Below are 27785 nucleotides of genomic sequence, written 5' to 3'. Positions count from 1 at the left end.
ATCAGAGTGGAATATTAAAAGGATGGTGGTGGATAATTTAAAATTATTGGTAACAGATTGGAAAGTGCTTTGGAGGACTTTGAAGCAAAAGGGCCAATGAATTCTTGCTGGTAGGCTCATGCTGTGCAGCTTTCTCTTACATCAAGTGAATGTCCATGTGCCAAAGTGCGTCGGCTAAATTTGTTAATGATGTTAACAACAATTAGAGAAATGGTGCATAAGGTTTTGGTAACAAACAAAAATCACAGTTATTAGTAAACAGTTGAGTGTACAATCATGTCACGTACATGTTAGACTTAAATGTTTTTCTTAGTTTTTACGCATTTATATTTACAGTTGAAGACAGTGTTGGAACATTAAAATATACGAGAGAAAAGTGTGGTTAGGTGCTTAACATTTGATCAAAATGATTGTCAGTGACATTATAATTGTTTGGAAGTTTGCTTTAGTCTCCGCAATTTTCTGCTTGCTTCTTACCTTTTTTTCCTTGTCTCCTCTTCAATCTTCATTCTTCTGTTCTTCTCCTTGGTGACAAACCAAGACTAATAACACACGCGCAGAGATCATAGCTTGTGTTGGTGAGGTGAGAAGATAAAGAAATAATGGCATTTGCAGGAACAACCCAGAAGTGTATGGCTTGTGACAAAACTGTTTATCTGGTTGACAAGTTGACTGCAGATAACCGAGTGTTCCACAAAGCTTGCTTCAGATGCCACCACTGCAAAGGAACCCTCAAGGTCTCTCTCTCTGCCCCTCTTGACAATTTTCGTTGATTATATAGTGCATGTTTGTTTTCAAAGCAACAAAAAAACAACTTATAGTTGCTTTCCAGATCCTTGTTAGTTGATGATCATCAACGTGCTATCAAACATACAGAGTCTAGTTCAGGCTTCTGGTTTTGGATCTGATGTAAATGTAAATGTGCTGGAATGCAAAGTGGCATCAATCTTAGCCTTTCCTTTAACTAAGCACTTTCCTCTCAGGAATATTGTATTTCTTTGCCTCAAAACTTGCCAGGATTGCATGATATTATTGTTTTAGAAGACTGACAAATAATATAGGGACCTTTGCTCTTTTGGTGTATTAAGGCCTGATAGCACATTGCAGTTTTCATAAAAGGAAGTTTGTTAGCTCTCAACATCCAATCTCTTCGTGATTTCGGTTGCCACACTAACAAATTAGTGTATCTGCAGCTTAGCAACTACAACTCTTTTGAGGGAGTTCTTTACTGCAGGCCACACTTTGATCAACTGTTCAAAAGAACTGGGAGCCTTGACAAAAGCTTTGAAGGTAACAAGGGATCACGAATCTAATTATTTAATGTCACACTGTGCTTTTCTTCTTAGTTACTCAAACCCCACTTCCTTTTGCTTAACCAGGGACACCAAAAATTGCCAAGCCAGAGAAAAATTTGGAGGAGGTAATAAATCTTAAGTCTAGGTACTTACAATGCACAATAGAAATCAGTTTTTCAGCATTTGTGTAACTTGTTATATGTTTTAATTAGAAACCTGGAGCAGCCAAAGTCTCGAGTATGTTTGGTGGAACAAGGGATAAATGTGCTGGTTGTCAGAAAACAGTGTATCCCACTGAGAAGGTAACAATCAACTATGATGTTTGTCAGCTAACACAAGTTATAAGGCCGCCAAAGCATCTATCGTTGGCACACAATTCACCTTCCTCTTCTAATATAAAACCTTGATGTTGAGTAATGAGTTCAGAACTACTTGTTCTGCTTATGGAATCAATATTTTGATGATGTAGGTTACTGTGAATGGAACACCTTACCATAAGAGCTGTTTCAAATGCTGCCATGGAGGGTGTGTTATCAGTCCTTCAAATTACATAGCACACGAGGGAAAACTCTACTGCAAACACCATCATATCCAATTGATCAAGGAGAAGGGAAATTTAAGTCAACTCGAAGGTGACCATGAGAAGGGTGAAAATAATGGGAAAACCAACGGTGAAGAAGTTGCTGCGGAGGCATGATGAAAGATTCTTGAATCCCAGGACTTTTGTTTTTTCAAGTTCCATATTTGTGCACCATATGTTTCTGCGTCTCTCATCTTTTACCATTACTTGCAGTCCGGGAAGCTCATTACCCGTGACAAATATGGTATTCAATTTTCGTTAGTTGAAGTGTGCGAATCTTTATCATATGTTTTTGGTTGTTGTGAGCGTTTGATTCAGAATATGATTCAGAAGTACATGTTACTGCACTTCTTGAAACTCTCATGCACTTCCAATTGATATTGATATTATATACATAAGTTACAATACACAAATTTGGTTTTCTACTATCCATCTACACAGCTTCCTGCCCAATTATTGCACAGAAATGCAACCAACTTCCATTCCCTCTCAAAGGAACAATGAAGAATTCTCCCTCTGAATCCAAGTATGATGATATATGACGGTTGCGAAATAAAATCTTATTTGCGGACTTTTAAGCATTCTCATGAAAAGCCACATTCTTTCAATATAACCTAAACCAAAGAAATGGAAAACAACCAAATGAGTTTCAGTAGTTTAGATAAAAGGTAAGGGGTAATAGGAGAAGAGAATAAACCTACATATTTTCTGACTGCATATTAGAGTGTTCTGCTTATATCATTATTTCAGTCTGCATCAAGTAAAATATATTTTAGACATTGCAGTTTAAACTTGCGGGATATCAGCTAAAGAAGCAGAAGTCCTGATATTATTGTAGATATGAAATATTTGAGCAAATAAAACGTAATGCAATAATCTCAGGATTTGTTTAAACTGATGAGGAAAGATGAAATGGAGAAGAACAGAATCAATAGGAATTTGTTGTCAACATTGGGATAAATTAAAGTATGATGTAATGAAATGAAACATTGTGATATCCATAATATTGATATCCCATCCTATTCAATACACTATGTCACAAAGTTTAGGTGTACAGAGTGCAAGAGGAAAAATCAATTAGCAGGAGCTTTTACAGTATCGACAATGAAACCATTATGTACAATAGGTTTCATGTGTACAACCAAATTATCGGAAAGGAATCCAAATCCAAAAGTACCATCCTGGTACTGCCAAATCCTTCCCTCTACACTTTTTGGATTTCCGGTTGGAACACCTAAATCATAATTTGATCTAATGTGAAGAATTCTATTTACCACATTTTCTGATATCCGAACCTCTTGAATCCCATTCATCACTTCATCATCTAACAAAAGGAACTGCTCAAGTGTTTCATTGACTGGTTGAAGTGGTCTAACATGAACACGACCAGCGTACAATGATTCTTCTTCAGGAGGAAAGGGAGATTCCAAAAATGTAGCATTTGATACCCAGAAAAATGGGGCATATTTTGGATGATCTCCAATCCGACGACAAGAGATGCCTCCAATATCATCATATCCAACCAAATAAAATGCCAGACTCCTGTCGTTACAAATTCCCTGCAACAACCACAACAAAAGATTAGATGAACCATCATCAACTATATCAAAATCTCTACTCTCATTCACTCTTCATAATCATCATATATCTAAAAAAACCGAAAATTTTAGAGTATATACACGGGTCACTCAACATGCAAGCAACATAGACAAACGACAGCTATTTTATATTGAAATGAACTCAATAGTAGATGCACAAGATCATCCAGTCCAAATCCACACTTGTCAACATTGTCTAATTAAGAGACCACAAAGATCAAATTGACCCATCTCTCTCAACATCTAGTTACTTCTCAATTTCCACTACAACAATCAAGTTTCTAAATTGAAGTTGTGTTTTCACCGATCCTTGACATTGCGGACAAACGTGGCCATATTTGCGGTCGCAGAGAGCCCCAAAACCGTTGAAATTGCAATTCCGACATCTTGATCATGGCTATTTCGACTATTCATTTCATCATTCAACAGATTGATTATCATGACTCAAAAAATCATCACATCAAATCGTGTACTTTAATCCTAAAACAAGTAAATAATATCAATCATCAAATGACATGAATAATACCAGACTACTGACAATCATGAGAGTAAATAATCACCTTCCAGAGGCCCTGTAAGGGTCTCTCCGGCGTGGGCGAGCAATTCACAATCTTGACAAAATGCTGAGATTCCCACTTCCGTCTGGCGAGCCTCTCCTTCTCCCTGCGGCGCTGTCTCCGGGATCGATCCCCACCGGGACTCCGCCGATTAGCGAAATGCTGGTAAATCTCCGCCTTCAGTTTCTCCGGCGGCGATCCGCTCTCTACAACCTCATCTCCGCAATCATCACTGATAAAACTCTTAAACTGCTTCTCCTCCACTACAAAGTGTGTCTTTCCCATGAAACTAACATCCACAGCAATCAATTCACTCTGAAGCCCACGTTCCCCATCGGGCTTTCCATCAGGATCGAGAAAAGTGACGACGTCCCCCTCCTCCGAGAGACTCATCCAGAGAAAAGGCGTTTTGGTGACTCCATAGGCAAGCGATTCGGAAGGGGAAACCCTAGAAGCCGAGATAAACGAAGGACCCCATTCGAAGAAAAGCAACAAAGGGTTCAATCCGCTTCGGCGCCAGAAACCAAGGAAATTCTCCCAGTGGTGGAGGGTATTGTAGAGGTGCCTGTAGGAAATTGTGCCCTTGGCGTTGCCCCATTGCGTGATGCGAGTCTTGGAACCCCACCTGCGCTGGCACATACTGAACCACAGCTTAGAGTCACGGCCGCAGAGAGAACCCAATTGCTTGGAGGTGCAGGCTAGGGTGGCGATTTCCGATGGGGCGAGGAAGGAGAGGATGCACACCTGAATGTCCTCCGGAAAATCGGTGAAAGAGTTTTCTTGATTCGCCATTTTCTTGTTTTTCTTCAGAGTAAATAAAATCGAGTTATAGGAGAAGAGTGACGTGGTGAAGAGATATATAAGCTATGGAGTTTGGTAGATTCTTTACCGCTATGGAATCATTCCTTCCACCTCCATTACTGTGTGTTTGGTTAGGGAAACCTCGTGCTTACAGGTGAAACGACAACCACAAGCGTCACGGGTCTAAAACATGCCTGCGTTTCATCCTCTCTTTGTTTTTCTTTTTCTTTCTTTTTAATATTTTAGTTTACATAATTTTGAACATACTCAGAACAAATTAATAAATATGAATAATGATACTTTACAATATTTTTTTTAGAACATTATTAACGTATCATTACCATTATGTAATTAATAAAAATTATTTCACAATTAATAATAATTATAAATATTAACATAAACGAATCAAGTTAAAAATAATATTAAAATATTATTAAACAATATTATCAAAATATTATTATTAATAAATATATGTCAAAATTAAAACTTGTAATTGGATCAAGGATTTTAAACAATAGGGAAATTAGGTTATGAAATTCTGAAAATTTTATAATTTTAAAAAAAGAAATTGAAGTTTGACAAGTTTTTGAAAGAATTAAGTCCTGTTAATTTAAAACAATCTTGCCAGGTTTGACTTGAATTTTATAAAAATAAAAAAATAATGTTATATAATAATAGAATGATACATTTAATACAACACACAAAAGTAAAATATTATAAAAAAGTAAAATTTTATATTTAAAAATAAAATAAAAAATAAGAATAGATAGTATTAAATGAATTTAAAAAATTTATTATCATTTCTCGTTTTATTTAACTTAAGAGAAATGATATTTCCACATATAAAGTTTTTATATTTATTTTACATTATCATTTCTTATCTTTCATTCTCTTCTTTAAATACACTTTTTTTTAATATTATTTTATTCATATAATATATATCAAAAATGAAAAATAAATATAAATATATGGCATTCTACCATTATTCTTATCATAATTAAATTTAAATATAATGTAATTATTTTTATCGTGTTAACATATTTCAACTTATTTAATTTTAAATTTTCTTAAAAAATTACATTAATTTTATAACTTTAGTAAATTGCTCTACATTGATGAAAAAAACCCTAAAAGTTAAAAACATTACAAGTATGAAAAGTAAATAAGTAATTCAAAATTCAATTATTTGACTTTGAAATTTGCTAATTGTTGAAAAGAAGTTGTGTACAAGTTAACTACTAATAATTATATGACCAACAACACTAGTTACATTGAATTTACTTTTCCTTTCTCCTGAACATTTGATTCGTCCAAATTCCAAAACAAGGAATAATATTCATCACTCCATATCATACAGTTAGTTGCATTAATCAACACAGTACCATGAATTCAATTCTGTTGTGTTGAAGCTCATGTATTGCAGTGTGAGGCCAAAGACAAAGAAGAGAAAGACAATGTGAAATGTGAATGAATTCTCAAACATCTCTTACAACAACATCTCTCTCCAATGACCCAGAAGCAGAACCCTTCCTCCTCAACCTTCCTCCATCAAAAGCCTTCACCACCAACCCTTTCACCCTCTCAACACTGGGGTACCCTTTCTTATTCAAAAACTCTGAATAACATTCCAAAAACTCTGCATATGCAGGCACCACAAGCCTCACTGTAGCCTCTCTCATCTGCTCCCTCAAATCAACATCAGGTATACTATACACCCCTCTGGCATGTCTATCACATACCTCGTTCAAACCCTTGAAGAAAGTCTCAACCTTTTCACTCACCACTCTTCCCACACTCCCCTTCCCTTCCTCCCTCACATCCTCACCATCCAAAACCTTCACCAAAGCCCCCCATGCTTGCTTCTGATACAAGTAAGCGCATTCCTCCGCCACAGCCTTGTATTCCTCCTTCATACGCTTCTCTCCCAACACCTCACCAAGCTGCGTGTTCTTTGTTCTCATGTATATGTACCAATAGGTGTTCATCGTGAACACATGCACCAACACCTTGTCCCTACAACACACTCTCTTTGACTCTACGTTCCTCTGAAGCGCCTCCATCACGTTGGAAATCGCATGCTTCAACAAACCCTCGTCCGTTAACGTCTCCTTGCCACTAGTTTCAATACTACTACTACCATCTTTTCCTCTCCACGTTTGTTGTGTTCGGAGAACCTTGATCATGGATGTTTTGTAATTGGCTGCGGTTAGGTATTTGAGGTAGTTGATGGCGTAACGTACGAGCTTCGGAACGGAACCGTCTTGCGGAGGGGGGAGACCGTCGATGTTGCCTTCTATTTGGAGTCCGAATTCCCAGAAGACTTTGCTCGAGGCGTCGATGATGAGCTTCTCCAACTCACGGAACCGCGTGCATATGTCTGCGCCAGGTTCTCCTTCGAAGATTTGTGATATATGGGGTTTGAGTTTTTCTAGGGATTCAAACATGTCCAATAGTTTGAAGAGCTTCTGGGGCTCTTTGCTGCTTCGGGCCACGCCTTCTCCGAAGCGGAAGAACACGGCCATGATCTTGTCGGAGATTTTGATGAAGCATTCTGGCCAAACTAGACCCTCCATGAAATCGCCCAGGACATTCTCGCAGAGTTTCTTTTCTGAAAACAGCACCTTCTTCACTGCGACTTCGAAGTGTTGAATCCAAAGGGTTATGGCTGTTTCTAAGGTTTCCCACTCCATTTCGTCGATTCCTTCTGGGGTGTACGTTCGAAGGTAATCGGGATTTAGCTTCATCAGTGCCTTCGCAGCTCTTCTGTATCTCGCCTGTTCAATCATGTTGAACAAAAAATTTAACATGCAACTTTTTTTTTACAATTTAGAGGAAGACAACAAGAAAAGAATAAATTTTAACACGCACAATTCAAGAACACGGTGATTAATATTATTGTTGATGTGATGAAATGAAGGTTGAAGACGTACCTTGAGGTATATATCAATGCAAATGTCCATGCAATCATTGGCAGCAAGGGTGGTTGAAATTCTTCTGAGGGCTTCAACCTCCGTCTCCGACCCCAGTTCCCTTTCTTCGCCACCATGCTGGTGCACCAAATCCTTCATGTTCCGGTGCTTCATCCTCAACAGCAGTTCCTCAAACTCATCCTGCACATGGAGCAACGCCTGATCCAACAACCCCTCAAACCTCATCTCATCCACCTCCCTTTCATACAGCACCTTCAGCGTCACCAACGCATCCTTCAGCCTCACGTCCCTGTCCTGATCCGCAGCCTTCGTCCTGCTCACAAACTCCACCACCTCCTGCAGCCTCTGAACCACCGTCTCCACCTCGTCGCATATGTTCTCTATCCCTTCCTTCACTTCTTCCACGCACCCCACGTATTCCACCAGCTTCTCCAACCTCCTATGCTGCGACTTCTCCGACGACAGCTCGGCCGAGAAGGTGACGAGCTTACCCTGAAGAGCCTCCGTGCGTTTGAACGTGTTGAGGAGTTCCACCGCCGGGGAAACCGCTCTGGTGATCCTGGCGTCGAGGGCTTTTCTGGACATGGTTAGGGACTGCAGAGGGAGGATTCTTCTGGAGGCGGTTGAGAGAGATTGCTGGTAGAGAGAAAACCTTTTGTCGGTTTCTTTGATGTCGTGTTGTGCCTCCGATGAGGCTTGGAGGAGGGTTTTGAGGTCGGAGCGTGCTGAGTGGAGTTTGAGAAGTGTTGGATCCTTCGATGCCATTGTTGCGGGGCATTGGTTGGAGGGTGAAGATGGATGAATGAATGAATATATGAAGAAGAGGTTGGTGAGTGAGGAATTGTTGGAGGCAGAAGAAGACGAGTTCGAAAGGGAAGGCATGAATCGATGCGAACAAGGAGACATATGGCGTTAGATTGTGAGAAACAAAGAACACGACAACTGGGTACCTTAGAATATGCAAAGCCGGTGCCCCTGTTCCCTCTTTGCATCAAACACTATATCACTTTATTTTGTAGGATATGCTGATGATACTCATAATTAATTATTAATTATTAATATTATTATTATTCTTCCCGCTGTCATTGATGCTCCTAATGGACCTCATCCTTTCTAATACTATCACTAACTTTTCATTTTCCTCCCATTTTGTTCTTTCTACTTTTTAACCTTTTCACCATTTCTTTTTCTTCTTCAAGTATTCTTGGTGTCTTTTAGCTGTTATTATGGCCTTTCATTACAGTGTATAAGTTTTCATGACTTTAATTATTAGAGCTTCTTTCTATTGTAAATCTTAAATGATCATTAGAAATTATCATACTTATAAGTTGATTTTATTATAGCTTTTTGGTAGTGTTATACTTGATTTTATCGAAGAAGAGTATTAGAAAAAACAAACACTTTCTGATATATATATATATATATATATATATATATATATATATATATATATATATATATATATATATATAAATTTATTGAAATGGTCAATTTCATCCTGAGAGTAGAGCGTTCTCAATTTAATATCTGGAAGTAGAAAACTATAAAAGCAATCTTAAATTAAAACCAAAAAATCTTAATCTGGTCCTACTATTAAAATTCATATGACAAATTTAACATTTATGATATTGATACATTATTTATTAATTAGTCGACGTGGTGTTTGTGAATATCACATATGATAATTTAGTCAAATAAATCAAAGTAAACGTTTTTTTATACTTTTTGTTTTCAATTTAATTACTTATTCCCGCATAATATTTTGCTGGTACTATTTAAATTAAGTACTACATTTGACATTAATTATTAGCGAAAAAAAGAAGAAGACATGAAACATCTTACCTCGTTTCTGTTTCTTATTTTTCAAATTTTCTACATTCATTTCTCATACATTTAGTTCTACTTTCTTTTCATTTCAAATTCGTTATTTTCTACATTCATTTCTCATACATTTAGTCCCAAAGAATGTTAAATCTTAACTTCTAGTTTCAATTTTTTATATTATGGTTATTTTGACTAAATATTTTAAAAAACGAATGAGATTATATTATATACAAAATGCGTATATTTTGTTTAACAAAAAGTTAAACTTTAACCATATTATGTTATGTGTATAACTAAAAATTTAAACATTATGTATTTGATGAAATGGTTATTGAATCACTTTTTTAAATAATAACATAGAGTAATTATTAACTGAATCCAAAACATCACTAATAAGATTCTACAAGATTATAAATGAAATTTTATATCTAACTGGAATTCTTAACTTTATATATTATTAATGTGTCCTTTAAAAGCTACCTCTTATATATTTGATATTGTGAATATTTAAATTTTAAATGATAAACTTAATATGAATCACGTAAAAGTTAACATCAACCATAAAGTATGTGAAAGGATTAAATTATATATAAATAAATAAATAAAAGGTGATATATTTATTAATGATTTATATGCATTTGAAAATTGGAAGTAAAACAACATTACTGCAAAACATTGATTTTCCTCTCGAATATATAATATTAATAAATCAATGTTAGATACATATAATTTTGTAAATATATTGATATCATATTCTATATGGATTGTCTTTCTAATTAATATAGTATCTGCTTTCTACAATTTAACTTTTTATTGAGTTGAGTATTTAAATTCAAGTAGTTTCACCTCTTAAGAGTGTTTTATCTTAATTTTTCCTTTATCACTTGCTTGTCTATTATTTTACTCTTTAACCAAAATCAAATGCACTTGCAACCAAAATCTTACAGTGTGATATTCATACAATTTGATTTTTCATTAACAAACTAATCACTTTGAAACTTACTATTGTCTTGTACGCAAAACAAAAAAAAGACAAAAGTTAGTATATTTTACCTTGTTTATTCCATCAAGCCGTGCACATGACTTTTATATAACAAATTTTAGAAGAAATTGTTCAAGTTAAAATTAATTTATATGATCTAATTGTTGTATTATTTCTTATGACTATTACTGAAAATGATAATTTAACACACAATTTTTTTTAATTAAGGTGATATTACTCTTTTTTAATTTTTATTATTTTTTTAAGAAAAAAGTTAGTTTGACACTAAGAAAACATTCATTTGACACGATTTTTAATAATATAATAATATAATAATGATTTTGAATTAAAAAAATAATATAATTATAATCAAAATATTATTATTTATTCGTGTAAGATGAATGTATTTATCGTTTTCCTGTGTCAAAGTACCGTTACTTTTTTAAAATGAAAAATGATACTTTGACACACATAATTTTTTAAGTTAATTTGACACTATCCTTTCTTGCTTTTTATTTTCTTTTTTTCGAAAAACTACAAAAAATTACATTTTTAATACCATTTTATCCTTGTTAGATGTGTCAAATGAATGTCAATATGTGTCATGCTAGCCTTGCTCTTTTTAAATATAAAAATTTGTTACTTTTTTTTAGTAATAATAGAATAACACACATTTATATTCATTTGACACAGTTACAACTATTAAATAGTTATAAAAGAGTGAACTTAAATTTGTAATTTTTCAAAAAATAAAAAATGATGATGTCAAATTAATGTAATATATATATATATATATATATATATATATATATATATGTATATATATATATGTGTGTGTATGTGTGTGTGTCAAATATCATTTTTATGTTTTTTTTATGACGATTTTATTTTGAAAAATGATATTTTGACACATAAATTTTTACATTCATTTGGCACTATCATTTCTTATTTTTTATTGTCTTCTTTCTTAAAAAATACAAAAATTTAAATTTTTATTACCATTTTATCCTTATACTATGTATCAAATGAATGTAAAAGTATGGTATGGTACCATTACTCTCTTATTTTTGTTTTTGTAAGGTGTGTCAATAAATGTAAATGTGTCATTATTCTTTGTTTAATGATGGATGTGCCAGCGGATTGTAATGCCCCCACCAAACTGTATCAGAACAAGGCTAAGCCAAAGTTTGGAAGAATTGAAAACAATTCTGTGTTCTGCTTTGAACTTTTGGAAGCATGCATATGTACTAGCATGACTACTATATAGTAACAGTTATATATATGATCTCTTGAAACCTTCAAATTTTATTTTATTGCCAGATCAAACTTTCTAAACTTTAGCACTTGGATCTATTATGCATATATGGCTGGCAATACTAGGATCATCATCATCATAAATTTTTCTTTCTGAATGTTGTTCATTATAAGTACGATTGCATTTTTTTAAGTGCTTTTTATGTGTTTCAACATAAAATTAATAAGTTTATGATATATATATATATGAATGTTAGAGTTCAAATTACATGATTAAAATAACAATTATGAAGTCATTAAGGAAACCTTTCAAAGTTAAAAAGTTAAAAGATAATATAATTAAAATTATTTTTGTAATGCATAACACATTTCATTATCTTTATTATTTTCATGGTCTTTATGCTATTCATTATCTTCATGGTTTTCAAGCTGCAAACAATACTAAATATATATTGTCAAATTTTACCCACATATTATACATTTTGATAAGTTTATTAAGTCAAATTTAACATGTTTTAATAGGAACAAAATATGAAAGTTTAGTGATGATTAAGGCCTTAATGATTAAAGCCCGAATTAAACTTCCAAGATCAAAAATATTTATAAATGAATTCCCACATGGTCCATGGTGAGAATACACTGACACAAAATTGACTTCCCAATGTAGTAAAGCATATGAAAAATAATAGTTTTACAAAACCTTCATTCACTATTTTCTTGTTATCGATTAAAGCATTGAACATTGATATGTCCTAATTTATTTTGTTTTATCATTGATATGTCCTTATCGATTAAAGTCTTTGTGTAGTTTTAATGGAGAGGGCTTAATACCTCAATTTTTTTTAGCATATTCTTAGCCCCTACATTCTTTACCTGTATTTTTTTTAAAAAATAATTGAGAAAAATAATAATCGATTAGAGGTTAAGAGTAGTTTATATGAAATAATTTTTTTTACATAAAATATTTTATACTATGTATTTATCTAGGTTAAGTATGAAGAGCTTTATTAAAAAGAATCAACAAAAACACAAACTTCACTAGATCTCATCCATATGTAATGAAAAATATCACTTTGTAAGAATCTCTTCAAGAATATTTTCGAGATTTAAAAATGGATAGGAATATAATAATTCAAAATAATATTAAAAAAATATCACCTTTTCTTTCATTGTCACAGTGGGTGGGAATATCCATAACAAATGGTTAGAGAACACTTGCCTACAGATGTATGCAGTTCTCAGAATTGACAGCGATGTAGTTTCAGAGCCTTGTTTTTCATAATTTCTCGATCCTTCTACCCATTTACTTGGTGATTATTTCATAATCTTGTTTACCTTTTGGAGGTTAAAGTTTGCATTAACATGCATGTTCGAGGAAAAACATTTCGCTTTCGCTATCTTTTCTGCTGACACTTGTCTTTTTAGACATCTTCTGTTTGACGAGCCTGTGCATGTGTGCCATGTCTGCATTCGTAGAGATCTGCATTACCGTTAAGTTTTCTGATTAAGCTACACATTAATTAAACACACTTGATGACACGGCATTAATTACTTGTCGTATGACTAATTAGGTCATGTTTTCTTTGTTCCTCTCGTGATCTGATGCACTTCTTTTAACGTAAAACTAAGCAGCCTCACGCATCACTTTTGAAGGTGAGAATGATATTGCTCCTTCTTCATCACTTGCAAGCTTATTTAAAACGTGTCTCTTCCTCAGTGCTTCAAAAACCTTTCTTGTCTGTTCATGGAACATGAAAATGGTGTGCAAGTGCATGTTTCTTTACTTTCCCTTAAACCCCTGGCATTAAATTTCCCTTTTTTCCAGATTTTCTCCCTCAGGTCTGATAAAGATCACCTTAAAAACCGAGGCAGTAACGTCTCCGTCTCACCACCTTGTTTTTATCATCTTCTTCAACTCTCTTTATTACATCCCAATTAATACCATGAAATAATGACAGTTTCATTCGGCAAAACTGACAGAAAAAACGGTGCAATTTCCCCATTCTATGTTCTTTTGTTCGTGTGAAAGTGTGCCCCGGATTTATATACCTCTTTTAAGAATAAAAATGTAAAAAACAGCTAACGAAGAAATAAAAGCAGTTTTTTATTTTCTGCGAAACAACTTACAATGAAGAAATAAAAGCAGTTTTTTATTTTCTGCGAAACAACTTACAATAGTACTGACTTATTTATTTTTTCTGATGTTCTCCTCTCCAGAAGGACTTCTTAGAGAGGGATTCATCGAAACATAAACATAACTTATTAGTAAATAATACTAATCAAGCACTTACTAGTTCTTGATGACATTATACTAAAGAAACATAGAAACTGTGTTCGATCATCTCCCTAATACTTATGTGCATACATATACATATAAATATATGTATGATAGTAGAAAAGAAAGGTAATCATGATACTAGAGAGACTCGAGTAGAACAGTATGTGCATTCATTGCGATATTGATTTCAACTTTTTCAAGCGGTGCAACTTGGCTTAGGAGCTTCCCTGGCACGAGTGTGGAACCTCCATGTGAAGAGGTAGTCCCTGGATTCACAGGCCAACTTCATAACGTCACAGAAGGCGTTAACACTGCACTTCTTCAGCTCACTTTCCCATTCTATCCTCACCCAGCAAGAGAATCCGTTTGCAGAAGTTGGAAAGTTTGAGTCGCAAAGATGCAGTGCTACATCCCCACTGATCCTCTTGCATGGCAGATTTCCGGCACCAACGTTCACCATAGACTCGAGCCAAGGACACCGTGGCTGACCCACCATCTCCTTGTATGCAGAATTTGCCATCCTCACCCTGTGCTTTGAGTCTGATATGACAACCGGCAAGGCCTCAGATTCAACCTCTTTTTCCACCTGACGAGACCCTTTTGGGGTTCGAGGCACAGATGGCAGAGCTGTGTCTTCACCGATGCACACAACAGTTATGGAAGAGCCAATGGGACGAACTGGCAGAGGCTGTATAACATTGTTGGAAACTGGCTTCTGCAGCTGTTGCAAGAGATCTCTCTCCTCAGGAACACTCAGTTTGGTGTTCAAATCTATCACCCCTCCCCCACAGGGCTTCATTGTTGTTGTTATGGAGTCCAGTTTGGGTGCAGGACCTCCAGGAGAACAAGGAAGAAGAGGAAGTGTCACCAAACTAGGACTGATGACAGTGTTTGTTTGCATGTTGCGATTGAGCACTCCAACTGCATGTCCATGGTTTGGATGTCCATGGTTGGGATGTCCATGGTTGGGATGTCCATGGTTGGGATGTCCATGGTTGGGATGTCCATGGCTGGGATGTCCATGGCTGGGAAGTCCATGGCTGGGAAGTCCATGGCTGGGAAGTCCATGGCTGGGATGTCCATGGCTGGGATATCCATGGCTGGGATGTCCATGGCTGGGATGTCCATGGCTGGGAAGTCCATGGCTGGGATGTCCATGGCTGGGATGTCCATGGCTGGGATGTGCATGGCTGGGATGGGGAAGAGGGAGTGGTGAAGGAGCAAAACCCTGTAAGGAAAGGTTCTTTGCTGGGGAGGTTACATGATAAGGGGGACAAAATCCAAAGAAATGTGTTCTCGGTCTCTTGAGGGAGGAAGGGAGTGTGAAAGGAGTTCTACCTCTCTTTCTGGTTCTGGTAGGCCTGGCTTGCAACTGGGGCCATAAGTTCCTAAGGTAAGGAGATTGCTTGGGGAGAGAGGAAGAGCCCTCGGTCATGGAGTTGGGAGTTTCAGGCTTGGGAGCTATAGGTCTGTACCTAGACATGATCTCAGCAGTTTTTGCTGGGTTGGGGTAAGGATTCAAGGTCTTGATCATGGTTTCGGCTTGAGAAAAAAGTGCAGAAGGAGAGAGGAGAGAGGATGCTTCTATAGAGCTAGTGTGGGGAGCATTGTGAAGAAGAGAGGGGGAAATGGGGAGGGTTATAAAGGAAGTGAGGAGGGTTAGGGTGTGGGGAGGTGAAGGGGAGAGAGTGAAAAGAGTGTTTGGTGGCACTGAGGTATTGATAAGAAGCCAATGAGAGGTAGGCAACATGAAGGGAGAAGGAAGGAGAAAATGACACTTGTAACTGTGGTGTGGGTACGTGTTGGGTGTCTCAAGAAGGAAGAGATGTGGGGATTGGACTGTGAAAGTGGGACCATGCATGGTGATTCTATTGGTAATAAGGGTATTGGATAAGCATGCAGCATTGTGCACAGTGTAGTGTAGTGCTGTGAATAGGGTAATTTTTTTGAAAGGTAAGAGATGCTCTCATTTATGAAGAGGGAGGCTCAATTTGTGAGACCAATGAGGTAAATTTCGGTCTTATTTACGAAAAGGGTCTGTGATGATAACGCGTGTGGTTTAGAGTGCCATGCATGAAAACACCTATTAGGATTGGTTTGGTCCCTCTGTCTTTTTCCCTACTTTCATCAAACACTTCCCCTTTGCAGTCGGTTACATTTGTTGTTTCTACACATGTCTCTTCCACCTTTTCCCATTACATGCAATCAATGACATTCACTCTCATTGGAGAGCCTCTATTGGCCAAGCCAACTCATCACTCTTATGAAATCAATCTCAAGAAATGACAGTAAATATATATATGTATTTTTCACTCTTTTCAACTCTCATCTACCACCACTCACACATCCATTATTTCTTTCTACCCTTATTATTAGTACCCCCGCGTGATACAACAAAAAAAACGTTACAACTACTTTTCTGCTACATAGTCTATATATATACTTACTGTCTTTCACTCTTCAACTTTGAGTTTCCATAGGTTTATCATGCTGCATTTCGGCCACGTCGCAACCCGACATCCTCTTACTCGGTCATTCTCAACGTTCCCTTTAATCTAACCTTTCCTCGAATGAGTTAAAGAATTCAGAACAATGAATTTCTCATAAAATTGTTTCAACGTGTCGTTAAAGAATCTAGAATCAGAAATTTCTCATAAATCTCTTTCTAACGCGTGTCCTTAAATTTACCGAATTTACTAGAATCAGAAATCTCTCATAAAACTGTTTGAACGTGTCCTCCAAGAATTTAGAACCAGAAATTCTCCATAAAACTGTTTCAACGTGTCGTTACAGAATCCAGAACAAAAAATTCCTAGTAAAACTGTCTCAAGTTGTCTTGTTAAGGTACAATAGAGTGTTGTTCTCTAGTTTACAAGGTTTACCCCCTTTAAATAAATATAGTATAATGTATCTTTGAAGTGCAGACCAATAAGTTGTAAAGTTATTGAGGAAGAAGATTATACTGATAATACTAATTAACATCAGCTTAACATTCAGATGATGACAAAGAAAAAGTATAAAGGTAAAGTTACTAACTTCTTTAAGTAACACTGTTAAAAATTGATAATTAGTTTATTATGTATAGTACTTTTTGTAATTAGAAATGTAAAACATTTTACACTATAATAAATACATGTTTTCTCTCTCTACGTATATAATAAATGATATAATACAAAATAATGATACAAGTAGGGTGAATGAAAATAAAAATTACTGTACAGTTATGAACCTCAGTTAAAACTAATTCATAATAAAATATGATATTTGATAATGTAATTATTATGTGATATATTGATATATATTAACACGGTTTTATCTATTAAAATATTTTAAGAAAATTTATGTTAATTTCTCAATAAATAATTACTTCAATTTTACTAATATTGTTCTTTTATGTTTCTTCTTGCCCTTTTAATTTAATATGATGCACTAATATTTCCTAATTTCTATATGGGATGTCTTTTTCTTCTTAATATGCACTATATATATGTTAAATATATTGAAATGACAAAGAAAGGATGTTGATAGAATTTGAACAATTATTTTTTAATTAAATATTTCAATTTTCTTTTCAAAATTTAACTTGGTTTTCTAATTTAGAATATTAAGGCAATAGCATGTTAATTTCATTATCTTAGTCAAAAGATCAATTGGGATCATATATAAACTGGCAATTTGACTAATAATTTCCCATTAAAGAGTTATTATCATCCCTAAATGCATTTTAATATAAATTAAAATACCTAATAAAATATGAAATTATAAATTTATATAAGTATTTTCTTTATATATTTAAATTTTTAAAAATATTTTGTATGGTCAAGTTATTTTTAGAATGAATAAAAATATTTATTTTTTTATAAAGATATCCGATGGCAACTAAGCTCCACGGTATTTATTATCTAAGTTAAAAAATTATTAAAAGTTATATCTAAACACAATGAGAATGTTTTATCAACCAAATTATTAGATTTTACCATATAACAACTTTTTATACATATCATATTTAAAGTTTATTTTAGCAACTAAATAATTTTACTTTGAAAATTATTTGAAATTTATCATAATTTCATATAGGAATTAATTTTGTAATTAAGTAATGTTATAAATAAATAAAAAATCATTTGATTTCTTCTTTCATCTTCTATTTGCTTTCTTTAAAAACAACTCTGAAAGAAAAAATTGTTAGATTTCTTTTGATCAATAGAATAGAAAGGAGGAAAAGTCATGTCTTATAAAGTGTTATCTTATGTTGATTCTGTTTAAAAAGAAAAGAGCACAATAAGTGAGGTGGGACTAGGAAAAGAGGAGGTGGTGGAATAAGATTGAAGGTGGAGACAAAAGAAAAAAACAAAACTAACTTGTAATTTAATGAAAAAACAAGATTGAAAGTGAGACTATCTGAATTTAGGAAGAATGTTGAGTTATGATGGATTGTATGTGGTGACCTCTACTTTATAAAGTTACTGTTAATGAATTTCACCTTATTACACTCACAAAGTTAGTCTGTATCGCGTCTTAAGCCATACTAGAAGCACTTAGACTAATATCTTCTGCTACTCTCACCACATGTATCAATTTTCTCTAATTGAGAATGACTAATCATTAGAGTTTCAGAATAACCCTAAAGACTGAGTTTCCTATATTCATACTAGCAACACTTTAAATCACCAATGAGAAGTTCCTCCTTATAACTCTTTTCTACAACTTTTCATTCATACATAACTTCATGTAAACATCGCAAGGAATCCCATGAAATTATCTATCAAAGTACAAGAAGCAATTCAAAAATCATTTAAAATTGATCATAATAATTTCATATAAGAATTAATTTTGCAATTAAGTAATCTTATAAATAAATAAAAAAATTCATTTGGTTTCTTCTTTCATCTTCTATTTGCTTCCTTTAATAACAAAACTGAAAGAGAAAATTGTTAGATTTCTTTTGATCAATGGAATAGAAAGAAGGAAAAGTCATGTTATATGAAGTGTTATCTTATGGTTAAAAAAAAGAGAAGAGTAAGTGTGATGGGATTAGAAAAAGAGGAGGTGGTGGAATAAGATTGAAGATGAAGACAAAAGAAAAAAACAAAACTAACTTGTAATTTAATGAAAAAAATCTATATTGAATCATTTTAAATAAAATGAGGATTAAATAGAAAAAAAAAATCAACAGATCACATTAAATAAATTTTACTATCTGATGAAAATACTAATTAAACCTAAACATTTATTAAAATATTAATAATTGTAATGATATTAGAAATCATTGACTCAGAAATTAAAAGATTATTTCAATGTAATGACAAAAGCCTTAAAGAGTTTTCAAGTTTTTCATATAGTATATTAATCAATAAAAATTGAATATCAAAAATAAGATACTGCCCATAATTTAAGTTATATTATACCTAAATTAAAAGACTTACGTAATTATTTTCTTGTCAAAATTGATATTGATCAATGGAATGTATGGAAAGAAAGTATGACAGCAGTTTTTAGTGATTTTAGTAGTTCTTTTCTTACATGAGGAAGATCAAAACATTTATTTGAAACACTTTATAAGAATGCCTTAAATTTAAAAGGTAATTACATCAATTGCTTTTATGTTTTTACCACGAGAATAAACAACACATTCTTAATCTTTTATTTCATTGGTGATAAATGATTTTCAAATGGTAATATGAATAACTGAAGTTACAACATTCAAACTTCAATATTAAATAATTTCGTTGAGATAAATAAAATTTCTTTTTCAAAAATACAAGTATTTAAATAATTCTTTTGAAATAATAATATGCAGAAAAAATAATAATAAACAAATTAAAAAATTGGAATTTATTAAAAAATTAGGAAAAAAAAGAACAAAGAAGATAAAAAAGGAAAAGAAAACTACAAAAAGAGAATTTATTAAAATCATCTAGTTAAAAAAAATCAAACCAGTTTTATAAAACCCATTTAAAAAAATATAATAATATTCACATCACTTGTTTTTCTTTTTACATCTCTCTCATCTTATTTTTACATCTTCTCTAATATGTTTGTGGCCCAATACGTATTCTTTTAACACACCTCCATTTTTGTTTTTCATAGCTTTCTTTTAAAATAGGTTATAAGGCCACTATTTTTACCATACAAACTCCCTTTCATCATTCCTATTCACGAGACTTTAAATAGAGTTTGAATTTAAGTAGAGTATCAGTTGTATAAGTATATAAACAGAAAATTTAAATTTGTTTTGAAAAGAGTTTGAATTAAAATTTGAAAAAGAGAAACGAATATTAATTTAATTTTAAGAAATTAAAATCATATTTAACTTTTTTTAAAAGATTCCATGCCCATATGAGTTCTCAGATGTCAAAGAACACGTGTAGAAAGTTTTTATTAAGTTTTGTCTCTCATGAATAGTGGCCCTACTATCTCGGTCCAATTGATAATTGTCGTTTTTAAATGAATATTCGCACTAGCTTTTCATTAATCAAATCAATAATTACAAATAAGACACTATTTCAATCTCAATATCATAATAAAATAAAAAATTCACAGTCATTATGTCTAATGTTTTCGATAATACCTCACACTCAAAACATAAAATAAATCATAAATTCACATTAACTTCGCTTTAACAAATATTAACACTTCAAACATATTTTGAAAGAGTTTTTTTTTAATAATGTATATCATACAGTTTTTTACTTTGCCTTTTTCGAAAAACTATGTTAATAATTGCTGGTGTCGTGACAGTTCAATGTCAATTTTATAGACGAGACAAATCTTCTCTTACTTTAAGATATTTTTCCCTCTGCGCAATTTTTGTTTCAATATTTTTCACACATTAATATATAAAATAATAATTAAATTTTAATTTAATGAAATAAATAACATGGTTTTAACAAGAACTTTTATAAAATACCAACTCAAATGTTTTAATAGTATTGATATCATGAACCAAAATTCCCTCCTTTAGATAGTAAAAGTATGTAATTCCATTAAATTTAAACTTTCCCTGTAACAGAAGCATGCTTAAGGTATGGGTGAACAAGTATATAACATAAACAACAACACAACATATGTTTTTAGTTATAGGAAGTGATTTTTTCCAGCATCTTGTTTGGTAGACGATGGATAAAACAAAATATTATCATATTTAATAGTAATTAGCTCAGTATAATTTATACTATTATTGTATATTAAACTTAAAGAATTTATTTAATATTTACAAATTCATTTAATAGTTTTTTAGTTTTAGAGGCTAATGTGATGATGCCTACCAGTTTTACGAAGAATATTTATTACACACGAAATAACATAACATCACCATCATTTTCTTCTCCATATTCTTTTTCATCATCCTCCATTTCTTTAAAATGTTTATTTTGTCTTTTCTTATTTATAATTCATTTAAGTAAATGTTTTGTACATTTCAAGATATAGGATCGATATCAATAATCTAAAATTTGATAAGTTATTTGGAATGCAAAAACTGTCCTGAAATTCAAGTCTTAGAACAATTGTTTGTTTAAATAATCTAGAAAATACGTCCAGAAATCATTAATAAATCCAAATTACTTATCTCTTTACTTCAAATATATGTATTTATAGATTTTTAAGTAATTTTTTTATTAATATCAACTTAATTATATCTAATTGAAAATATAAATAATCACATTTTATCTTTTAGTTAGTCAAGATTAATTGTTTTAATTTATAACCGGTCTTGATGGTAGCTCATTCCTCATATGGTATAGTAGGCTATAAAGTTAGTTAACTCTTATTAATAAGTTTTTGATTTCTTTGAAAGTAACATAGAAATAGCAAATGTGACAGTGGTACAGGAGTTATTTGTGGATTGTGATAAAGGATTTAACAATTCAAAATAATAATTTTATATCTAGTGAAGTGAGGGATAACATGATTAAAAAATAAATTATGACATTTCGGATCATATAATTGATAATGGTTGGATATCCAAGTGTGAATCCAACTTTCACATTAGATAGAAATGAAAAAATAAAACATTTTTAAGGTTTTGAATAAAGAGGGAACTTCCTCTTCGATAGACTCAACAGTAACGACAATGGATTTATCACGATAGAATAATTTTGGATCGTGGAATTCAAAATTCTAAGTTTAACTTGTGGATTAAAGAATTTATAAGTTGTTTTAAAAACCCAATCTGTAAATATAATACGAATTTAAAATATATCTATAGATTATTTAATTCGTGATTACATTTGTAAAGCATTAAATGAATTCCATAATTTACAAACTGAAAATGTAATTTACTCGAGACTACATCATCATCTGTTTTCAAATTGTACAACTTAAAAAGGTAGTTTTAGACAATTTGGACTATAGGTGCCAGAAATCAAGACTTGGAGGAAGAAGGAGTCATTGGATGATGGTCGTTTCTTTCCCCACTCCCCTTTTTTGATTCAGGCACTCCCATAAAATCTATAACTTTCAATTATCTTTCATTAAAAGTTATTTCCATGTCTTTTTCTTTTTTAACTATTATACAGTTTGAATTTAAAAATATGTTTCGGATTATCCAATTCAAAATATAAATTAAAAAATAAAATTTTTCAAATAAAATTTTTCATTTATGAACATCTAATTCAAAATGATTTTTTTGTTTATATTTTGGATTAGATATTTCAATGGTACTTCTGATCTAATGTGTAAATTTAAGACGATGTTTTCTTGACACATTTAAATAAGATTCTAAATATCTTCTCAAAAAAGGCGAGGTGAGAAAAACACGTTAAATATGTTTTTAGTCCCTCAATTATCAAGCGTTTTTTGTTTAGTCTCTCTTTCAAGCTTTAGTTCACTTTGATCCTTGTCCATAAGGAAACTTTAATATTTCGCCTTTCATACCTAACGAGTTAATTTTTTTCTGACATGGCTAACGGTGTGCCACGTGAAGACCAATTCTAAGTTTGTTTGTAACTCTAACTAAAATTAAAAGAAAAAACATTAAATTGTAGGGTCAAAACTGGAATCCCTTTTCTTCTTCGTTCAATGGTTCATCTTCTGTGGACACTCTTTTCTTCTCCATCTTCAACCAGCCATGGCCAATATTCTGTAAAGTGAACCAAAGTTTGGAAGAGGGACTAAACCCAAAAGTGCTTGATAGTTGAGAGACTAAAAACATATTTACCTTTAAAATTTATAGCAAACTTTGTAGCTATAAATGGGATTTGTACATGTATAATTTATTTTGCTTGATCTTTCTTCGAGAGATGGAATAAAAACTCTATTGTAATTATTTAAAAAAATATAAAATAGTTTTTTAATATATTTTAATCTATTTGGTTTCATTATCTACCATGCATACAAGCATAAAATTTTAAACTAAAAGCAAAAATTAATATTTGTTTAGTACAATGAAATTGTCCAAAAAGAAGATATCCAACCAAGTAAGATTTCAAAATTTAAAAATACTTTAATCCCAAACCCTGGTAAAGAAAGTGATAATTACTTTTCAGTGGAATAATTTCATGGCACTTAACAAAAATATTAATGTTGTAGACCGTTTTATACCATTAACATAATGGTGCATAATTCCAATTCTTGTAACTGATTAAACCAAATTAATCTTGAAATGTTTGGTTACTGAATTGAAATTAATTGGAATTCATATACAATTCTCCTTATATTAGAAAAATGATCAATCATCTCAGAAGATGAAAAAGTTCTTTCATCTGATACTGGTTAAAGATGGCTCAAGATAATGCTGCATGCAACCATGCAAGTGATACTAACAAAAATGCAGGTGCTGCAAAGAAAGTGGAGGAGGTGCAGCCACATGCTGTGCATGAACAATTGCCTGGAGTTCAATATTGCATCAAGAGTCCTCCTCCATGGCGTTAGTACACTCTTGTCTACTTATAATAATGATAATAAGAACTATAAAAACTTTGAATTTTTTTGTTGGAATTTACAACACAAAATCTTACATATCATTGCAAAAGATAGAGATATGCTTCATGATGCAGGTGAAGCAGTGCTATTGGGATTTCAGCATTTCCTTCTGACTCTAGGAGTTACCGTTCTGATTCCAACTATGCTTGTTCCTCAAATGGGTGGAGGAGTAGTAAGAACTTTTTTCATTTTTTTTGTATGCTTTTGAGATTTTGAATATAGAAATGAAGCTGAATGCTTTGATCAATGTAGGCTGAGAAGACACGAGTGTTTCAGACACTTTTATTTGTTTCTGGAATAAGCACATTTCTTCAATCCTTGTTTGGAACTCGACTTCCAATTGTAGTTGTTGGTTCATACACTTACATAGTACCTATAACATCTATTATCCATGCCAGAAGATACAATTCATACACGGATTCTTATGAGGTCTGTGATATACTATTTTTGCTTCTTATATTTTCTTCTGTTACTGTTAGTGATTTTTTGACTCAATGCTTGATTTTTCCAGAGGTTTATTCAGACAATGAGAGCTATTCAAGGTGCCTTGATCATAACTGCATGTTTCCAGATGGCTGTTGGATTCTTTGGCTTTTGGAGGAATGCTGTCAGGTTAGCGTGATTTTCTTGGCTGGTTTCATCATCTGATAATCTTCTTTTAATAACTATTCTATCTAACTTTTTGATCAACATTTTTAATACTGTTAGCCACTTCAATCATCTCAGGTTCCTCAGTCCACTCAGTGTAGTGCCTTATATAACTTTCACAGGACTCAGCCTCTATCGTTTTGGTTTCCCAATGGTATTTGTGATGTCTTGATTTTCATGTTTGACAGAAGTTTTGTATTCCTTTTCCTCCCTCTATATTTTCCAATCAATGTTGCAGGTGACAGAATGTGTTGAAATTGGGCTTCCAACATTAGTTGTATTTGTTTTCATATCGCAGGCAAGTTGGTCTTGCACAGTTGTTTACATGTTTGCTTTGTCCAACTTGATCTTGGTGGATCAAACTTTTACAAAACAGGAATGTGCTCAAAGGATTTCAAATAAGAATTTCAGGACGAAAACAGAGAATTCCGAAGAGATTTTAAACCATTGAGTATTTATTCTTTAACTTTTTGATCTAAGTGTTTAACAGTGATGTATGTGTATGCAGTATCTTAATCGTTATATTGGCATGAAAAGGCCTATATGTGACCGATATTCGGTGCTCTTCACTGTTACAATTGCATGGTTATTCGCACTGTTTCTAACTTCATGCACTGTGTATAACAACAAGTCAGAAAGTACACAGAATAATTGCCGCACTGATCGTGCTGGACTTGTTACAGCCGCTCCATGGTAAGAGATTGAGTGCAGACATGTTTTCTCAATCAGTGATCAGTTATATAAACGAAAATTGTAGAAATGATGAGATTGAAAATGAGAAGATACTGCTACATAACAGCAACTCATGAGATAGGAGACACACATGTTGTATGTATGAAAACTTAGTTCTTCAAAAATGCTTAATAATGTTTGAACATGTGAAATGTTTGAGTTACACCAGTTTCAGCCTTTTTAAGATGAGGTAAAAGTTTAGAATTTATACACAGGGTGTATTTTCCGGGTTTCTTCCAATGGGGGCCTCCTACATTCAATGCTGGGGAGGCTTTAGCAATGATCGCTGCTTCCTTCGTTTCTTTTTTTGAGGTAGTCACTTTACCCCTTAATTCATTCAGGGCTGAAAAATCATCTAATGTTCATCTTGTACTAACCATTTGTTTGCCTTGAAACTTCAATTTTTTTATATTCACCACTTGTATGCAGTATACAGGTACATGCTATGCTGCAGCAAGATATGGAAGTGCCACACCAGTGCCACCATCTGTTATCAGCCGTGGAGCTGGTTGGGTGGTAGGATTCACTAAATTTTGCAGTTTTCTCCCTTGACTACAGTTCATAAAACTTGTGGTGTGACCCATAGTAGTTTGTGTCATTGTTACTGTGATTTTAGGGAGTAAGTGCTTTGCTGAGTGGCGTGTTTGGTTCTATAACAGGGTCTACGGCATCAGTGTAAGGGTTGTAAACTTGTTATCTTACCTGGGGCCCCTTTTCCTCCTGTATTTTTCAGATTGTGCTTTACTTGTATTTCAGAGAAAATGCTGGTTTGTTAGCGTTGACAAAAGCAGGAAGCAGAAGAGTGGTTCAAATATCATCTGCTTTTATGATTTTCTTCTCTATATTCGGTATGGTAATCATGATTTCAGAGTCTTGGAGAAGATGTGGGACACTAGTATTTGAGATCCAAAATTGAATACTAACATAGCCAAAACTATTTGATATCAGTATATGCAACTCTCAACTTGTTAACTAGCTTAATTATGATGGGATTAGAAACTAAATTTCATGACAGGATTTGATACTATTGTTCACGAACCTATAATTTTCTTTTATTGGCTATGTTTTCCTTAGTTTGTTATTCTCTTGGTTAAAGTATGATAACTCATGCTGTTTTCTCTTGAACTAGGAAAATTGGGAGCCTTTTTTGCTTCAGTACCCATGCCAATTATAGCAGCATTATACTGTGTGTTATTCGGCTACGTTTGTAAGTTATCTCTGATTAGTATTCATTCATTGTGGTGTTATGGTTGGTTTGCAAAAGGGAATTGGCAGTGTTAAATAGCATTTTGGAATATTACGCAGCTTCTGGGGGGCTTGGTTTTCTCCAATTCTGTAACCTGAACAATTTCAGAACGAAATTTGTGTTGGGATTCTCGTTCTTCCTGGGCCTCTCCATACCACAATATTTCACAGAATACTATCACGTGAAGGAGCATGGGGGAATTCCCTTATGGGTGAAATCTCTTTAACCGAAACCCCATCATTGAAATTTGTGATGATTCATTGATTTGATTTGATTTGAATGAATGTGGTGCAGTTGAATGATGTTGTGAGTGTCATATTCATGTCCCACACAACAGTTGCAGCTTTGGTTGGTTTCGTTTTGGATGTTACACTGTCTCGTGAAGATGATTCTGCACGTAAAGACATCAGTTTGCAGTGGTGGGAGAGGTTCAGCTTGTACAGCGCAGATGTTAAGAGTGATGAGTTCTACTCTTTACCATGCAGACTTGACAAGCTTTTTCCACCCTCTTAGTACCACCGCCGCCACCGCCGCCTCCACCACCACCACCACCACCACCACTTTATTTCCGTCATTAATGCAAATGGGGTTCCTCATTTTCTTTCAACTTCCTGTCAAAACTGTGGTTTCACTGTCTTATGTTTCGATGACACACTTGTTGCAATGTTGTTCATCTCATTTACTTCATGTTCCAATCTTTGCTACTATTCAGTCAGTCAGTGCTATTGAAGGAAAATATCACTTTAACAGTATTTTTTCTATACTAGATTGTAATTGATCCATTTCAAATAGACTAATAAAATAGTGACATTGTGAAAAAATTGTTAAAATATTATGTTCCATTCCTAAATTACATTCAACAATATCTCATACACACTTTTCATTCAATATTTTATCCTTTAATCTCTTTTTTCCTTTACAACTATAGAAAATAACTTTTTTTAATAGCTAAAATACCCTAAAAAGTGGATTGGTAAGTGGTGCATTGTCAGAAAATTATTTGTGTTACTAGTAATAGACTAACTGCCACACTTTTTTAGCTATTTTTGTTTAGGAAAAATATTCTTTAATACAAAAACACATTCATTTTACATTAATTAATTATAAGAGTAAAATAATAATCTAAAAAATAAATT

At 33.1% G+C, this 27785-nt stretch overlaps 5 protein-coding genes across 5 annotated transcripts; 2 read left to right on the top strand and 3 right to left on the bottom strand.

The window, feature by feature from the left end:
* Positions 1 to 401: 401 nt before the first annotated feature.
* On the top strand, positions 402 to 2288 carry LOC108338402 (LIM domain-containing protein WLIM1). Its single transcript, XM_017575253.2, has 5 exons — positions 402 to 737; positions 1194 to 1290; positions 1380 to 1420; positions 1508 to 1597; positions 1765 to 2288. The coding sequence occupies exons 1-5, from the start codon at positions 603 to 605 to the stop codon at positions 1990 to 1992; spliced, it is 591 nt and encodes a 196-aa protein (XP_017430742.1). The 5' UTR covers positions 402 to 602; the 3' UTR covers positions 1993 to 2288.
* Positions 2198 to 5045, bottom strand: LOC108337014 (F-box protein At3g12350). The gene is made up of 5 exons (XM_052880528.1): positions 4920 to 5045; positions 4034 to 4834; positions 3150 to 3434; positions 2577 to 2626; positions 2198 to 2489 (listed from the first exon to the last, which is right to left on the bottom strand). Exons 2-4 carry the CDS (start codon positions 4820 to 4822, stop codon positions 2609 to 2611), a joined length of 1092 nt encoding a protein of 363 aa, XP_052736488.1. The 5' UTR covers positions 4823 to 4834; positions 4920 to 5045; the 3' UTR covers positions 2198 to 2489; positions 2577 to 2608.
* Positions 5046 to 6306: 1261 nt separating this feature from the next.
* Positions 6307 to 8600, bottom strand: LOC108337013 (exocyst complex component EXO70I). Its single transcript, XM_017573451.2, has 2 exons — positions 7762 to 8600; positions 6307 to 7605 (listed from the first exon to the last, which is right to left on the bottom strand). The coding sequence occupies exons 1-2, from the start codon at positions 8524 to 8526 to the stop codon at positions 6307 to 6309; spliced, it is 2064 nt and encodes a 687-aa protein (XP_017428940.1). The 5' UTR covers positions 8527 to 8600.
* Positions 8601 to 13950: 5350 nt separating this feature from the next.
* Positions 13951 to 15747, bottom strand: LOC108337210 (uncharacterized). The gene has a single exon (XM_017573681.2). The coding sequence runs from the start codon at positions 15631 to 15633 to the stop codon at positions 14296 to 14298; it is 1338 nt and encodes a 445-aa protein (XP_017429170.1). The 5' UTR covers positions 15634 to 15747; the 3' UTR covers positions 13951 to 14295.
* Positions 15748 to 23819: 8072 nt separating this feature from the next.
* Positions 23820 to 27422, top strand: LOC108337012 (putative nucleobase-ascorbate transporter 10). Its single transcript, XM_017573450.2, has 14 exons — positions 23820 to 23967; positions 24098 to 24195; positions 24276 to 24452; positions 24535 to 24635; positions 24750 to 24825; positions 24910 to 24969; positions 25180 to 25364; positions 25619 to 25715; positions 25833 to 25919; positions 26020 to 26078; positions 26160 to 26251; positions 26533 to 26610; positions 26709 to 26860; positions 26944 to 27422. The coding sequence occupies exons 1-14, from the start codon at positions 23820 to 23822 to the stop codon at positions 27160 to 27162; spliced, it is 1629 nt and encodes a 542-aa protein (XP_017428939.1). The 3' UTR covers positions 27163 to 27422.
* The last annotated feature ends 363 nt before the right edge of the window (positions 27423 to 27785 follow it).

This window comes from Vigna angularis, chromosome 7 (assembly GCF_016808095.1).
Source record: "Vigna angularis cultivar LongXiaoDou No.4 chromosome 7, ASM1680809v1, whole genome shotgun sequence".
NCBI classification, from domain to species: Eukaryota; Viridiplantae; Streptophyta; class Magnoliopsida; order Fabales; family Fabaceae; genus Vigna; species Vigna angularis.
The sequence above is the reverse complement of the archived record's forward strand: the minus strand, read 5'-3'. Positions and strand labels throughout refer to the sequence as shown.